Genomic DNA, 16,867 nt, shown 5'->3' with positions numbered 1-16,867 from the left:
GTCCAGCGTGTGAGCCCCAGGGCTGCCAGGCAGCCACCTCGGTGACAGACAACCTGGCATCCCCTGGCGGGTGGCTGGACACCAGAGGCCTGGGCATTTCTGGGCGTCGAGCAGTAGCCACTGCCTCATTTGGTGGCGTCTTCTCCTCTTCTTCCCACGCCATCCCCACACCCCTCGCCATGGGGTGAGAGTGGGGGGGGGGCCAAGGCATGTGCTGTAGTCGAGGGAGCAGCTCGGTTAGGATCTGGGGAATGTCCTGTGCTCAGGGCTGGCCTCCCGCAGGGCTTCTGGGTGGAGTGAAGGAAACCTCGGATGTCCCGTCTGGCCGTGGGGAGGAGGGTCCCATTTTCCAAGGTTGACATCCACAGCCACAGGAGGCTACTGGGTGCACCCTGACACCTAGAAAGGTCTGGGTGAGGAAATCCCCGGTGGGGGCCGGGTCCTGGGTTAAGACCCCAGATGGGTCTGGGGGCCATATGCTGACTTGCCCTCCCCTGCTGGCCAGAGCCTGTCCGAGCTCCCAACCCCCCCACCCCCCCGGGCTGTGTAACTGAGGGGGAGGTGGCACAGCCTGAGCCAGTGCAGAACATTCTGGAATTGGTGCCGTGACGAGGAGGGGACCACAGCGCCTGCCACCTGGCTCGTTGCTGCACCAGCACCTCCGGGCCGGCGCCCAGCCGAGTGAGGAAGGAAGGCCAGAGGGAAGCCCTGTGTTCAGGGCCGGCCCTGCCCACCAGGACCCCTGTGGCCCTGGGCAGCGGGAAGTGTGCTGCAGGCCTTTCCTTTGGCCGGGCTCGGGAAGGACAGGAACCTGTCTGCTGCCTCTTTGTACTCAGGCTGGTGAATGTTGTAAAGACCCCAGGACGTCCGGGAAGCAGGGAGGCATTTTAATGAGCTTTTCAGAGCCTCTGCTGCTGCATTTTCTTGAGAAAACAGGAAGTTGGGGAGCTGGGAGGAAGTCCTCTCTGGCACCCTGGGAAGCCGCGTGCTGGGGAGCGGCCTGATTTCCATCAGACCCACAAGGGGCAGCCTGGAGGGCGGCCTGGATGACGCTCTGCCGCCCCTCAGCCCCTGGCCAAGGGCGCCCCTGCCCTGCCAAGTGGGCTGCGGGCTGTGCCTGGGGCAGATTCAAAGGCTGGGAGGCAGAGCTACACCCTGATGGGGACCTGGAAGTGACCTGTGGGAGAGGGCAGCGCTCAGTGGGGCAGCAGTGGACACATTCAGAGTGTTCTGACCACAGGGCGGGGAGGGGGGAGGCCTGGGAGCAGGCGCTGCGCCTGCCCAGGCGCGAGGCAGTGGGGGGCTTGCACCTGAGTGGCGGCTGTGACAGGTGAGGAGCAGAGGATTCAGGGTATGATTGAAGTGTGTGGCCAGGTTCCCTGGGCCATGACGCGGAGGGGACCACAGCGCCTGCCACCCGGCTCGTGGCTGCACTAGCACCTCGGGGCCGGCGCCCAGCAGAGTGAGGAAGGCAGGCCAGAGGGAAGCCTGGCCGAGCCCATGGTGGGGCAGCGAGGATGCTGGGTCTGGGCTCTGAGTCTGGTGGAAGGTGGTCGGGCACTAAGCCCGGGGTGGGACTTGGGGAAGAGGCCTGGGCTGCCTCAGCCCCCAGCTGACTGCCCAGCTGGGGGCCCTGCCCACCCGTCCTGTTTGTGGTAAATATGCTTTCCGCACGCTGTCTGCTGGAGAGGAGGGTAGATGGGGGGGGGGGGGCACAGCCCGGCCGTGCAGCTGCTCTGGCCAGTGCTAAAGGACACACAGCTGGCAGGAATGGGTGGGATCCCAGGCAGAGACCTGTGTGTGTGGCCCCAGTGAGCGGCTGGCCGCTGCTCGGGCAGAAGGTGATGGGAGTGTGATGGGAGGCCAGATATCAGCACCCAGTGGGCCTTTGTCAGGAAGTGGGGAGCCCAGTGCCTGGAGAGCCACCAAAGCTCACAGCTGTCCAGCAGCCCCCCGCCGGGCTCAGCTGCAGAGGAAAGCAGGCGGGTGTGCCCAGGGGGATTCACAGGTGTGCACAAGGCCCCCCTGAAAGGCCAGTGTGAACAGGCCAAGTGAGCAGAGAAGGGGTCTCTGAGAAGCCAGGATTTCTACATTTGAACCGAGCCTTAGTGACCACGGCGGCGTCCTGGGCCTGGTGAGAAGACCGAGCTTGTGCCATGTCAGCCAAAGGGTGGCGCTAGTGCTTAGGCCAGAGGCCGGGGTCCCAGTCAGGAGCAGAGGCAGCTCCCTTCCAGTGGCAGTCATGTGTGTGGCGGGTCCAGGTCTCCTTCCCACCGCGCTCCCCAAGCCCCTTGGTGTGGCATTCCCGGCGAACCCCAGGGCCAGCCTGAGCAGCAGCTGGGAACAGCTGCCCCCACTCCCAGCCCAGCGCCAGGGGAGATGCTGTTCCCAGGGCCAGCCAAGGTGGGCCAGAGGCCCTCCCACAGGTGAACATCAACGATCCCAGAAACGCGCCACACAGACGCCCCACGGCAATGGCCTGAGACTCAGCACAGTCACCAGGCTGGCTCTGCCCCCTTAGGCCACAGCGGGGCTGGGTTGGCTCATGAGCCCGTCTGGACATCAGAGGGCGCTGGTGGCAGAGAGCGGTGCCCTGAGACTGACCCAGAGAGGCCCCTGAGCTGTGCTGCACCCCCAGCGGCCCGAGCACCCTGGGCACTGGCTCAGAGCCTCCGCTGCCCCCCGCCCTGGCCGGAGCTGGCCGCCTCCCTGGAGAGCTCCCGCCGCCAGGCTGAGTTTCCATTTCTTTTCCTTCCTTCTGCTATTTTGGTGCCGTTCCCAGAGGGAAAACCCACTCAGCACACGAGCGTTCCCAGAGCAAACCCAGCCACTCTCAGGGCTGGTGCATCGGGGGGCACTCAGGAAGTGAGTGAAGGTGGGCGAAGGCCTTTGGGGCTGGGCCGGGGGTCCGCAGCCGAGCACCCCCCAGCGCCCAGCACCTGACCCCCAGGGGTGCTGACGCTGCACGTGGTGGGTGCCCTGGGCACTGGGATTTGGTTTCTGAGATGTGGGCTGTGGGGACAGAGAACCCTTCAGGCTGCCTGCCACAGGCACAGGAGGGTGGGTAAGGGCAGGGGCAGTGGGTCCCTCATGGGGGTGAGGTTGTGACCCCTGAGCTGGCGATCTGGGCCTGGGAGTATCCGTCAGGAGCAGCTGCCAAGAGGACGTTCCCAGTGCCGTCCACCATGGGAAAATATTTTATCAAAGAAATTTGAGTTTAAAAAAAAGCCTACGCACGAACCCCTGACATGGCCAGGCAAAGCATCTATTTTTACTGTCCCTCTGGTCCCCTCTGGTCCCCTCTGCCGCGGTGGGAGCGGGCCATGGCCTGAGTGGGAGAGGGAGTGTCCTGGATATCAGTGATGTTGGTCCCGGAAGTGGGCACCTGGAACGTGGCATGTGTTGGGGACCCCCAGTGCCCACACCCAGAGCCCAGACCCAAGGGGCAGCCAGATGCCCGTGCCCGGCCTCGTCCCAGGGCCTAGAGACCCTGCTTCTCTCCTGATGACCAACCCCAGACGAAAGGACAGACAGGAAGAGGCTCAGCGGCGCTGACCCCACCCCTCCCCGGTCATTGTGCTCCGGGGGCCCCCAGCCCAGTTCCCACACTCAGTGCCCCTGGGGTCACACAGGCACAAAGGCTGTGGGAGGGGTGACCACCGCCCTGCTCCTGAGGCTCGGGAGGGGCCACCACGGGGAGCTCTCAGGAGGACGGGTCAGTAGCAGCCGACCGGCCGGTGTGGAGCTTCCAGAGCTGTCTCGAGTCTCAAGGGCAGTGGGAGCCACCAGGCAGATTCCGGCAGGGTGGGGGCCCAGCATGCCCCAGACTCTGGACGCTGGCTGAGACGATGGCCGAATGGGCAAGGTCAGCACAACCCCCAGGAGTGACAGCAGGGTGGGCCCAGGCTGGTCACTGCATCCCCTGCGGCCCCCCAGGCCCTCCCCACAGCCTGTGGGGCCTCCCCGTCTGCCCCTCCCCCTTCCAGAGGAGCCCTGGGTCTCAGCCAGTGCCCAGCCTTGGTTCCCACCAGATGGCCCTTGAGGGACTGAGGGCCTGGACCTCACCACCCTGGGGTCCCCTGGCTCCTGGTGGCCCTGACCCAACCCCAGCGGCTTCAGAAAGGATCATGGCACTGCTGGGCCAGCGTGAGACCCACGCCCTTCACACCGCAGCTGCTGCTGCTAGATGTGGTCGCCTGGCTGTCAGCTCCGTGTGTCGTCCCTGAGACCCACACCAGTGCCCAGGGAGGGAGGTGTGTGAGTCCCAGCCTGTGGGGAGGGTGTCCCGGACCCGGCCGTCAGCGCCACTCCTCCCTGGACCTTGAGAGTGAGCTGCAACTGGGTGTTTCCATCAGCTGTCCAGGGCCCTCAGGACAGGTTTCTCCAGCTGCACCCCTGGGTGTTCACAAAAGTGTGAACACAGGTCCTGTCCACTTCCAAATGGGATGACAAGCTTAGAATTGAAATTCAGAGAACACACCCAGCATAGGCTGAGCATACTGCCCAGGCTACTGTGGCAGACAGGGCCTCGGGCACACGTGCCCACCCATTGTCGGGATTCAGCCTATCCATGGCACAGACCCACCCACAGCCATGACACCAGCCCTGAGCCAGGCCTGGGTGATGGGGCCTGAGGGGCAGCTGGTGCAGCCAAGCACAGCCAGCTGGGAGCTGGGGGGAGGGGTGGCAGAGAGGCTTGTAGAGCAAGCACTGGCCACACGGGCCACCTCAATGCCATCCACCCAGGCCTGTGGTCAGCTAAGAGAGCCCCCGCCACATGTCAGAGGACCTGGTCCTCCTGTTCCTCTGCCCCTCACTGCTGCTGGCCGCTGTCACAGCCCTGCCCCTGGAAGTTCCCGGCCATGGAGCCACCTGGAACCTCTGGCCAGACACGCCAAAGGCCAGCTCCTAAACCTGTCCGTTCCAGGGCTCTGGCTATGGCCTAGAACTGGGCTGGGAAAGGAGGCCCATGCCTGCCTACCATATATGGGGGGCACAGGCTGCCCCACTGGCCAGGCCTCCGGGGGTGGGCAAGGCTCAGGGCTGCTGAGCAGGGCACCCCATCGGTCTGTGGGACCCCAAGGCTCAGGGTTGGGGTTAGTGGCACACCTGGCCCTGATGTCCGAACACTGCAGCCTTCGAGTGAAATCGCATGACATTGAAATCTCAGCACCACATATTCCCCGCCGTCGTTTGCTCAGGCCCATGGCCACTTTCACTGGGACAGAGCAGCCCTTCTGGGAGAGCCCCACACCCGACCCTGCCCAGGCCTGTGGCAGGGACTGACCTATTCCCAGGGGCCTGGCTGGCATCTGATGGGGGGGCACCCTTCTTACTTTGAAGCAATTGCAGCCCCAAAGCGGAAGTGGGGCCCAGGAGCCAGGGGCAGTCAGCTACTAGGCTTGTGGCCATGGGGCCTGGCTCAGGACAGCAGACTGACTCTGCAGACCAGCTGTCCACTAGGTCCGGAATGTAGGAGGCAGGACAGGCCTGGTGGCCTCTGGGGTGTGAGGCCTAAGGGGCTGTAGGTGAAGGAGGTCATGGGGAGCTGTGGCTTGAGTCTGGGGAGGGTCTCAAGGTGACAAAGCAGGGTCTGCCAGGCAGTGACTACTCCATCCACGGCCTGACAGGGCAGGGACCTGCGGAGAGACAGCCAGTGCAGCAGGGCACCTGTGGATGTGTGAACCCCCTGGCCCACTGCCACCTGGGCCCCTTCCCCTCTTCAGCTGCAAAGAGTAAGACGGGGTTACCCTCTCTGCTCACTGCCCACCCACCTTTCTGAGGCTGTCAGAGTCCCTGTGGGAGCAGCCTGGCTGGCGGGTTCTGGGGGCCATGCCTTGGGCAGGACCCTGGGCAGGCCTGGGTGAGACCCTGCCAGCCAGGGCAGGGGAGGGGCCTCAGGAGGAGCCCTGTGACGGGAGAGGCCTGCTCAGCCAAGCCCTGCACCTCCCTGGAGGTGCACTGTGGGGGTCCCAGAGAAGTGGGGAGAGTTGGGCTCGGGCAGCAACTGCTTCTTTCTCCCCATCTCCAAAAACCGATCTGATGAGGCGCAGGTGCTTGGCCTGACTCAGTGGCCCTGGGAGGGGGCAGAAAGGGGAAGGGCCAGGAGACCCCTGCCCCCTCCACAGGGCCAGCCCCCCAACTCACGCCAGCCCTCTGCAACCTCCCTGGCCTCCACCGCACCCCAGCTCCCCCAGCATGTGCGCTCACACCCTCCCTCCCCACCTGCACTGCCAAGCCCCGGGGTAGACGCTGCTTCCTCCAGGAAGTCCTCCAGGCACCCCGGTCCCAATCTCAGGACGGTCCGGCTCTTTGGAAGACCACTTTGGTGCGTCCCTCTCCCCGGACCCAGAACACAGAGGACAGGGGTGGTCCCCTCGCCCTAGCGCAGCCCTGGGGCGAGTGGGCTGCAGGCCCCCGAGACACGAGGCAGGTTCAGCCCCGGGCTGCAGGGCTTGGGCTCAGCGCCCGCCGCCTGCCTCTGAGCACAGAGCCCCTCCACGGGAGGGCACAGCCCCGCCGCCCCCCAGCTTCCCCAGCGCCCCGCAGGCTGACGCCCCGTCCCCTCCCCCACGGCCCCGGATGCGGGGGTCCCCCGGCGCCCCGGGCCCTCCCCGCGGGGCGCGCGCGGGCGGGCGGGCGGCCGTTGGCTTTTGAATCGGGCCGGCGCCCTGAGTGGCCCTTTCAAAGGCCGGCGGGGGCGGGAGCGGTTCCCGGCGGCCCCGCCCTCGCGCCCCTCCCCCCGCTTTCCCACGCGGCCCGGCCGCCGGCGGGTTCTCACGGCCGCCGCCCCTCCCCCGCCTGGGAACGGCGCGCGCCGGGTGCCCGGCCGGCTGGGGGGCGCCTCGCGGGCTCCTCGGGGCGGGAGGGGGGACGCGCCTGGGGGCGGGCATGTGCCGCCTGGGAGGTAACGGGGCCGAGGGGGAGGGGCATGCGCCGCCCGGGGTGCCTACTGAGGGGCCAGGCCACCCCCTTCCCCCGGGCCTGGGAGCAGGTGGCCTCTTCTGGCCCAGATTCTATTTGAGTTCAGCCAGGGCAGGTGGTCACCCCCCTCCCCAGGTCGTGGAGAAACCTAGGGGATCCCAGACCTGCCCGCCGTGTGCCTGGGCACCGTGAGCCGGACCCTCAGGGGCTGGCACTGGCCTCTGTCCTGCTCTGTTGGGACAGAGGGTGCAGGCCCGCGTGGGCTCCGCAGACCCAAGTGCAGGCGGTGCCGAATGCGGCCCTGGGCACGCTGAGCGCCTGGCACAGAGAACGTCCCACACTCGACCTGCAGTTCACACTCGGGCGTGTTCTCCCTGGAGGGGGCCTTGACTGTCCCACGGCAGAGTCTAGGAATTGGGGTGGGAGGACCCGGCCACCTGCCCGCCTGTGGGGGTGGCTCACAGCGCTCAGACTGCCCGGATCGATGTTGCCCAGCCCACCCAAGCAGGCTGGATGGTGAAGCCTCATCCTGATGGGTCTTCTGTAGCCTGGGCTGGGCCCTGAGCCCTGCTGACCCCACACAGCAGGTCTTAAGGGGACCCTGGGGTGTGGGTGGCACAGTTGGAGAGAGTGAGGCCTGCGGGGGGAGATGTCAAAGCTCCCCAGGGGTGGGGATGGGCACCGACTAGCAGGCCTGCCTACTTGTCCTGTTGGCAGCCACTTCCCAGGGCTCAGGCCTGCAAGCCCCAGAAGGAAGGGCTGGCTCAGACCCTCCTCTGTCCCTGGCAGGGGTGACCTTGGGCAGGCAGTTGTCATCCTTGCTGTGTCCTGGACACCCAGGGCAGCTAAGACAGGGCTTTCCCCCCATGCCAACCCCCTGCTGCTGGCTGTCGGCGCCCTCAGCCACCTGGCAGCCGTGTTCTGGGTTCAGGCCAAAGGCTGCACTTCCGAAAGGCAGGCAAGGTGGCCCTCCTGTCCCCATGGCAGGAGGTGGACCCAGCAGGGGGAGGTCCAGTTCAGGGGTGCCAGGCCCACACCTCCCTGTGAGGCCAAGGTCCAAACTTGGGGTGCCAGCCTTGTGAGGCTGCATAAGCTCTGAGCCGAGCCTAGTCCCAAATGCCGTGCTCTGCTCGGAGAGAAGCAGTTATTTAGAATTCCTAACACCCTGAAAACGGAGGCCCAGAACATACCTCCTTCACTGCCCTGGGGGGTGCACACAGGTGCCTGCCCAGGCTGCTCACACAGACACGGGGTCAGAGGCCATGGGAAGTCTCAGGTCCTTGCACGTCCCTGACTGGTGCTCACACAGTTGCAAGCTCAGCCGCTCCAATGCTGGGCGCTCTCGCACCCCTCAGCCGTGGGCACTTATGAGAGACACCTGCCAAGTGCTGACTTTCAAACACGTGTTCCCAGACCTGGCCCCCTTGGGGACTCCGCGAGCCGCAGGACCCGTAGCCCAACCCCCCAGGGGACCTGCACTGTGCTGACAACGCCTGAAGCCCATCCCCCGCTCTGTCTGAGCAGACATTGTCCTGGCCCCACAAAGGGGATGGGCAGTGGCCCGGTGGGGGAGGGGCTGGGCTCGTGGGAATAGACCTTCCTGGGCCTGGGGGTGGGGCGCAGGAAGCGAGGCCCCTGCAGGGCCACCGTCCCAGGTCTCGGGCGCTGAGGGCGAGGGCTGGGGGACCAAGCCTGCTTCCTGGGGACAGGCCAGTACCCACTCCCCAGCCAGGAGCCTCCCCGCAGACCTTGGCAGTCCTCTGGCCTCTACCCCAGCCCATCTCCAGGGGAAATCAGGGCTGAGCTGGGAGGAGCAGCACCCAGTGCTGGGGGCCTGCAGGGTCTCCGTGGGCAAAGTTGGGTGACCTACTTTCTTGGAGGAGGCTCCTGGGCCTTCACCTTTGGGAGCAGATGGCTCAGGGCTCCACCAGTTGCTGCTGGGACAGCGTGGGAGAGTGAGCTATAGAGCAGACCCAGGCCTGGGGCACCTAATTGCTTCCGGCCGGTCCTACCCTGTCCAGCGAGGTGTCAGGCCAACACCCCAGGCCGGAGTCTCCATCCCAGCCCTTCATCCCCACACCCAGCACCGTTTGTTGGGATGTCTTGGGGGGGGAAGGGGGGGTCAAGGTGGACAAGCCAGCTGGCAGAGGCCTCTCGAGCCACCTGTCTCAGGATAGCAATCCCGGACAGTGCAGGTGTGCGTGGGGGGAGCTCAGCAGGGACCAAATGGGCAACAGTCGCCCAGGAGACAGGAACACTTATCCTGAAGCTGAGACGGCCGTTGTCTCCCACTTCCCTGACATGAGTACCTGAGACACTGCTCATGAGGGTGCCGGAAACCACCTGAAGCTGCGCTGGGATGGGAGTGATGTTGACTTTCATCTGCATTTGTGCTTTGCTGGTCTCCCCGTTTCCTGTAAATGAGCCAGAATTGGTCCCTTACTCCAGAGCATGTCACAGCTCCTCAGCCCAGGCTCCCTTCCTCCCTGCTATGGGGTCAAAATCCCAGACCCGGGCTCCCAGGGCACCAGACTGACAACACTCCCCTCCCCCGCATGGGGTCTGGCTCCCACTGGGGGCGGGGCCCTGTTGGAGCCCCAGCAGCACTGGCCATTCTGGGGAGAGCTGACGCTTGGGCACAGCACAGAGTGGAGACCCCTCAGACCACACCAGAGTGGCCTGGCACCATCTCCCATCTGGAAGGTGGGGCCTGAGCCTCCCAACTGTGCCAGGCGCCTGGGGGGCAGGGAGAGTGGGGCTCGCTGCTGGCTGGGCAGAGAGCCTCGCCCAGGTCCTCCTCAGGAGTGGGCCCCCAGCCTGGACAGGCCACTTGTGCTGCTCTGCACCCTTGGGAGCATGGTTATCTCATGCTCCTGCCTGGCGGGCCCCAGGGCATCACGTTATCACAGCCCCCCTCTGCCTCAGCCCCCTCATTGAGGCCTAGGGCTCTGGGCTGATTGGGGCCCCAGGTTGTTCAGAGGTGGCGATAGGCCTTGGCACAGTCGGCTGTACTCAGTGGTGGGAGTGGCGGTCCCCTCCAAGGCCACCTCGGCCTATCTACCACATTCTTTGGCCCCTCCTGGGGCCTCCCATCCCCACCTGTGCACCAGCCCCACTGTTTGGTGTGTGCACAGCAGACACTTGCAGGCCCACAAACCAAGGCAGTGCACAGGTGGCCCTCGCACCCAGGGCAGGGGGCACCCAGGGCAGCTGGGAGCAGACATTCCTGGGGACACGGTTCAGGACAGACACAGTGACCTTGCTCGTTGGCCGGGTCACTTCCCTGACAGGTGCGGCTGGGATTCCTGGGCCAGGAGCAGAGAGCAGTCTGGCTCTTAGGTGTAGGCCTCAGCACCTGGGAACTGACCCCTCTCGGCCCTCCAGCTGCCTGCCCCCCAAGTCTCAATCTCAGAGGAAGGTCAGGTGTTCCAGGGGCCTGTTGTGGCCCCTCCTCAAACCCTCTCGAAGCCCAGCAAGACCCACCTCCTGGGGAAGTGGCCAGAGCAGCCATTTCCCACCCTCCTTGGGCCTGGGGGCACCAGGTTGGGCCTGCCTGGCTGTGGGTCCAAAGGCCCCATCAGTACCTAGGACCAGTCCCTTGTGGTGGCCCAGCCCCGGGGAGGCAGCCTCACACCCATGGGCTCCTGCCCCTGCCCAAGGCTGTCCCTGGTCTGCCTGAGTCGGGTGGCACAATGGGCGTTGGCTCCAAGCAGCCTCGGGAGCCAAGCCGTGGGAACCAGGCACACAGGCGGACCCCTGGGACCAGGGAGCCAGGAGCCTTCCCAGCCCCTCCTGCCCCGACTCACCTGGCCCCTCCCTCCCAGCCAGGATCTGGGGGTGGTGGCCAGCCCAGCCCTGCCCTCAGGCTCCCTGACTGGATTGGGGGGTGGCAGGCACAGAGACTCTGTCCAGGGTCCCCCAGGCTTCCCACTGGTCTCTGCCCAGACCCATGGGCATCCCAAGGCCGGGGTCTGCACAACCCACCCAGGAAGTGGGCATGGCTCAGATGCCACCTGCAGACACCCTCAGCTGGCAGGGCAGCATAAGATTAAGGACCCTGTGTGGGGTCCTGGCCAGCCGAGAGCCCTGAGACTGAGCAGGTTACTCGGCCCCTTGGAAGCTCCCCTTCTTTGAAATGGGAGGCCAGAGGCTCCGCTGAGACAGACGTCCAGTGGACAGGCACGGAGCCCATGACCAGGGATGCACATAGCTGTGAGCCCCACAGGTCAGGGCCACAGCCTCCCTCGAGGGGTGGCCACTGCCCCCCCACAGCAGGTGGTCAGGCAAAGGTTGCAGAACCTTGGAGCAGGAGGGAGACTGAGGGAAAGCCCTGGGTGCCAGGCCCTCCTGCAGATGGGAAACGCAGAGCAGAGGGCGGGAGAGCAGGCGAGGAACCGGCTTTTCCAGCCCTAGGGTGGGGATGGGGGTGGGGGCAGGGCCTCTCAGGGCCCTATCGGGGTGACAGTGGGCAGCGGCCGTGGGAACACCGGCACTGGTGGTTCCCGAGGGTGTGGCCAGGTCCCTGTGGATGGCACTGGGCGTTTGTCTGTGTGCCATGACTCAGCATGAGCTGGCAGCCCCGCCCAGGCGTGCACACCAGGCCCAGGTCCTGGGAAGGCTGATGGACCTTTTACAGAGGACCCCACCCCAGCCTCCTGCTGCTGGTCTGTCCCTCCTACACCTGCTGGCGCTGTCCCCACAGGTGGCCTGGACAGGGAGAGCCTGGGCCCCTGAGGCAGGCACCTCAGGGTGGCAGCACCGCTGGACCTGGTGTGACCACAGGCCAGACCTCAGCCAGGGCTTTGCCTGCACTCCTGGCCCAGGGAGCCCCCTAGACCGACCAGCAAAGCAGGGCCCCCAGCGGCCTCCCTGTGCCAGGGGCTGGCTGAGTGGGGTGTCGAGGACAGGAAGCCCTCGGAGGGGTGTGGGGGAGGGTTACACCTTGGGATCAGCCAAGTCGTTCCAGCAGAGGCGGCCCCACCCACCCAGCAGCCCCAGGCCTGGCACCCTGGTCACCTGCAGTGCTGGAGATGGAGCAGTGAGGCCACAGGTAAAGCTCAGGGTGTCGAAAGGCCCGTGGGAAAAGGGTGTGTGGGGGCAGGGCGGGTGCTGCCCCTGATGTGGGCTCGCCCTGCAGCTCCCAGAGCCTGAGGCCACCGCCTACCCACCTGCCCCCAGAGCCCTGTCATCCAGGGCACTTGCCCAGCTCATTCAGGAAGGGCCGGGAGTGATCACAGGAGCACAGAGGGTGGCCCCATCCCTCCTGTGGCTGAAACACCACCCCCAGGCCCTGCCCTTGGCTCACCCTCTTCCTGAAAGCTGGTCCGGTGTCCCACGTCGGGAAGGGCTGTGACCAATGTGCCCAGCTCCCTGGTACCTGCACACACCTGCCTGGGAGCCCGGTCTCCATGGGTGCAGACCCCTCACACTCTCCTGTGCCCCACACACCCCATCACAGGAGCCCACTGTGTGTCCTAAACAGAGACCCCACAGAGAAGCAAAATGACCCCTCACAGACTTGGTGCCAAGCCCCGGAAGCAGCATAGAGAAACGGACACTGAAAGGGCCCTGGCTCTTCCTGAGACAGGCTATCGGGTTGGGGCAGCCATAGGTGTGGGCTCTGCCTCCCCTACCAGCTCTGGGGTTGGGAAGGATGCCAGGGTGATGGCAGTGCCCTGCGGGGTCTCAGGAGCTGGAAGAGGTGCCCTGGGTCCACTAGGAGCCACTGCAGTCAGGGAGGACTCCCAGGAAGTGGTGCACCCGTGGTACTGTGGGGAGAGGAAGGGATGTGTTGTTTGTCTACATGAAACACCCTGGCCAGACCCAGAGCTGCAAGGAACACAGAGCTGAGGGCGGGAGAATGGACGGAGACTCCCCCATCCTCAGCAATCTCTCTGCCCCCAGGCCTGCAACTGTGACCAGTACCTGAAGGTTTCCAAGGACCTGATGAAGCAGCTTGTGCGGCTCAGCAGCCGCCAGGAAGACCCCAGCAGCACAGGTGGGTGCACCCCACGGGGCCAGGCGTGGGCTTGGCGGGGTCTGGACGGCAGCCCAGCTGCTGGCTGCTCCTGGGCTCCCCTGCAGGCGGGGGTGATGGCAGCTTCGGGCGCACCTGGGCTCCTGTCTGCCGTACCAGGCCGCCTCTGCAGGGGACCAGGAGGCGGAGGCACACGGGGCCCCTCTGGGGTGGTGGACACCAGCTCTCTCCAGCAGCCCTGGGAGGGGCTCTACCCAGGGAGGGACCCAGCCTCAGTTTCCCTTTATGTAAAACTAGGAAGGGTGGTGTTGGGCACCCAGAGACTGTGATGCTGCTGACTGGGACGGTGAGCGAGCCCTGCCGCTGGAGCCACTGTGTCTCCGGCGCCCCAGAGAGGGGACCCCAGCTGAGGGCCATGCAGGGACCCTCTGGCCCCTTCTCAGGGGAGGGCAAAGGCATCTTAGGGCCCTCTTGTGGGGTCATCCTGAGGCCAGGGTGGCTCTCCAGGAAGCTGATGTTCCCACCCAGCTGCTCCTGTCTTTCCCGCCTCCCTCTGAAGTTTGAGGTCAGTGCAGGGACCACCTGCACAGTGGTGAGCGTCCCTGACGGCCTGTGTCCAGCCCCGGGCAGCTCTCAGCTGTGGCCTGGGAGGAGAGAAGCTCCGGGCAGTGCCCTCTGCAGGGACCATGGGGCTGTGGCTGTCTGGCCCCTGTCACACCATCCAGAGGCTCTTGCTGGTTCTGGGGGGCCAGCACCCCTGTGGGCTGTCTAGTGTCTCGGGAGCCACCCGGGAAGAGCTGGGGTCAGACAGGCTGGGTCCAGGCAGGGAGGCCAGACGGAGGTCGTGGCCTCACTGGGCTTCAAGGAGGCAGTGGGGGGGGGGGGGTTCCACCATTCAGACACTGGCTGCAGTTCATCTGGAGCCATCTATAGAGAAATGTTTGCCAAGCAAATTACGAGGGTCAACAGGACGGGGGAGGCTGCCTCTCCCACCTGCCGGACAGGGCTCCTCAGCCGTCTGCCGCCGCCCGGCACTGGGGCACTGGCCCCTCAGCCACAGGCAGCCTGGCTGGCTCCCTGTGCTCTCAGTGGGGGTGGGGGGCCCCCTCGGGGTCTTTCCCCCAGAGTCTCTCCCAGCGCCCTGAGCTCCAGCAGGTCCCCTGGATCCCCACCCGCCTGCCCCGGTGCTGGCTGGTTGTGCAACCGGCTGCTTGGCAGTGGGCTTATCAGCTCATCACCACAGATGGGCTGCCCCCTCCCCCACCCGCCCGTTCTCAGGCCCCCAAGTGCCCTAATCGGTTGATCTTGCGTCCAGAACATGTTTTCCAAGGACCTTTGAGCCTCAAGAACGTTCCAAGGTGTGAGTTCCCATGGGAGGGGACCAGGCCGGCACCAAAGCTGCTCAGCCCCCTGCTCTTTGCCCTCCCCTGGGGGTGGGGGAGACGCTGGGGCTGCCAGGCTCTGTTCTCAGGAACTCCTAACGTCCTTGATTGACAGGTGACAAGACCCAGAGCGAGGATCCACAGGAGCCAGGTGAGCACTGGGACTGCCCACGGAGGACACACGGGGCCCCAGCACCTGGACCCACCCTAAGGAGGGGTTTGGGTGCTGGCCCAGTAGAGAGACTGCTGAGGGGACAGTCCCTGTACCCTAGGTTGAGGGTGGGGTCAGTGGCAGGGAGCAATGGGAAGAGAGGGCCAGTGGTCCCTGGGTGGGATGAGGCAGAGGGTTGGGTGGATAGGGAACTAGGAAGGAGCCTGGGGCCTCAGGATGGCTGTTTGCACCCATCCAGGCTCAGCCCCAGAGGTGATGCCTGGGGGCTGCACCTATGACCCCCCTTGCCGCTGGCTGGAGATGGCAGACCTGCAGGCCAGTGTCCCGGCCACGCTGGGCAATGGCACCCGGCTGCAGCTGGCAGGGGTCCCGGCGGGCGTGCTACGACGGCCAGGGCTGAAACACTTCTTCTGCTGCGTGGGCTGCGGCAAGGTCTTCTGGGAGGGCTCCCATCTGGGCCGCGTCACCTCGCAATTCCACGAGGTCCTGGACGGTGCCCCTGGCTCCCACGAGCCCAGCCCAGCCCCCACCCCCTCCTGAGGGTGCCCTAGGCCCTACTGGCCTGCACTGTGACAATAAAAGTGGGAAAGGCCCCACCTGCATGGGCTGGGGCTGTGTATCATTCGTGTGTATCGCTCATTGCGCGCCTGGGGGGCGAAAGTGAAGGCTCCCACGTGGTCAGGATGCTCGGCCCCTGAGCCGAAACCCGCCCTGTGCTCAGGAATGAGGCAGCCAGGAGGTGGGAAAGGCATGCCTGGTGGAGGAAATGGTCTCGGCAAAGGCCCAAGGGCTAGACCAAGGTGGCTCCCCAAGTCAGCTGGAGCTCAGTGAGGCTAGAGGGGTGCGCTGGGTGGCCCACCCACTTTACTGTGCCAGTAAATGCCACCCTCTCCACCCCTCCCTGGCTGCCTTCTCAGGCCAAGAGCCAGCCCTCTGGCCAGGCAGGACAGGGCCTTCTTTGCCTTCCTCCCAGCAGATCCTGGGGCCCCAGCCAGGCGGCCTCCAACTCCAAGGAGCATGGATGGTGGGATCCTGGGGAGCAGGAACCCTTAGGCCAGGTAGGAGGACTTTCTAGGGAAGGGGCCCCAGCCCAGCCCGGTGAACGAGGCAGGGCAGCCGCCCTCGAGGAGGCACCCATGCCCTGCTGCCCTGGGCCCTCGCTCTCCTTCCCTCACCCCTAGTCAGGCCTGGGTGGCCTCCTCTTGGGAGGAAAACCAGCAATCACGTTGCATGACAGGGCCCTGCACCCAAGTGTGTTCATGCCTTCGTCCTCACATCTGCTAAGCCCACTCTGGGGGAAACTGAGGCTCAGGCTCATGGCTGACCCCACAGAAGGCCTGAGGGCACCAGTGCCAGGTGTGGTGTGGAGGGGGGTGCCCGGGGATGGGGCTCACAGGTAGAGGCTCCTGCCAGTGGCTGGCCTGGTCCCAGTCTGCATTTCACCCCCGCCCACCTCCTCCTGCTCACCCCCCCCAGGAATGCACCCCTCCCTCGATCACATCCCTTTCCTGTCTTCCTGCCTGAAGCGGAAACCAGCTCAGATTTGGCCCAGGAGCCCCAGGCGGAAGCCTCCGGGTGTCAGAGTCCCAGGGCCTGTGCAGGGCCACTGCCTTCACCCTGGGCAGGGTGCACCTGCAGATCCAGGTGTGATGGCTTCAAGTGCAGGGTGGGCACCAGCAGTGCCAGGCCAGACCCTGCCCCAGGGCTGGCCATTGCCCCCTGAGCCCCCAGGGGTGCAGCCCAAGTGGGGGTCAGACTGAGGAATGTGGACGGTGGGGGCTTGTGCACAGGACACACAGGTCTCCTGCCACACTCCACGACCCTTCCTGTCCTTTCCTTTGCAGCACCCACCCTGTGCCAGGCGCTGGCCCACTTAGCCCCCCAGCAACCCTGGGGCCAGCTGGGCCAGGGTGCCACTCCACAGCTGGAGACAGGAGACCCAAGCCGAGCGGGCACCCCTGGCCTTCCTGCTCCCCGTGGTCACTACTGAGCCCAAGGGTCAGGCAGGGGTGCCAAGGTGAGCGGGCAAGCTGGACCCCACCAGGAATGGGGACCCTCCACAGCTGAGGTGCAGCTTCCAGGAGCAGGACCTTCGGCCCCGCGTCCTGTCCTGGGGAGGCAGACGGAGCGCGCTCCTTCCCGGGTAGGGTTAAGAGGAAGCCGCAGGGGTGCCCGACCCGCTTCCCAGCACAGCTGCTTCCTGGAGACTCTGCTCTGACCTGAGGCCCTGGCGCTGCAGCCAGCCCCGGACAGACAGAAACCGGAGGAACCGGGGAGAGGCCATGACCAGTCTCGGGGACAGGAGGCTGTGTGTCCTTCCTGTCCCCCAGCAAGTCTGGCCCGAGCCTCGCTCTGCCCTTCCACTCTGTGCAACCTCCAGAAAGAGGAGAGGGCAACTGACGGGGGCACACC

General features: G+C 65.6%; 1 protein-coding gene across 2 annotated transcripts in view; it reads left to right on the top strand.

Moving 5' to 3' along the window:
• The window catches only part of EXD3 (exonuclease 3'-5' domain containing 3), a 42,590-nt gene extending 27,513 nt beyond the window's left edge, over positions 1-15,077 (top strand). For both annotated transcript variants that reach the window (XM_081152350.1, XM_081152349.1), the window contains exons 20-22: positions 12,829-12,922; positions 14,399-14,434; positions 14,694-15,077. In XM_081152350.1, the coding sequence (XP_081008476.1) occupies positions 12,829-12,922; positions 14,399-14,434; positions 14,694-14,995 (432 nt within the window). In that variant the 3' untranslated portion in view covers positions 14,996-15,077. The remainder of the gene's footprint in view (positions 1-12,828; positions 12,923-14,398; positions 14,435-14,693) is intronic.
• Positions 15,078-16,867: the final 1,790 nt, after the last annotated feature.

This window comes from Miniopterus schreibersii (assembly GCF_964146895.1).
Source record: "Miniopterus schreibersii genome assembly, chromosome: 11".
Taxonomy (NCBI): Eukaryota; Metazoa; Chordata; class Mammalia; order Chiroptera; family Miniopteridae; genus Miniopterus; species Miniopterus schreibersii.
This window is presented reverse-complemented; position numbering and strand designations above follow the sequence as displayed.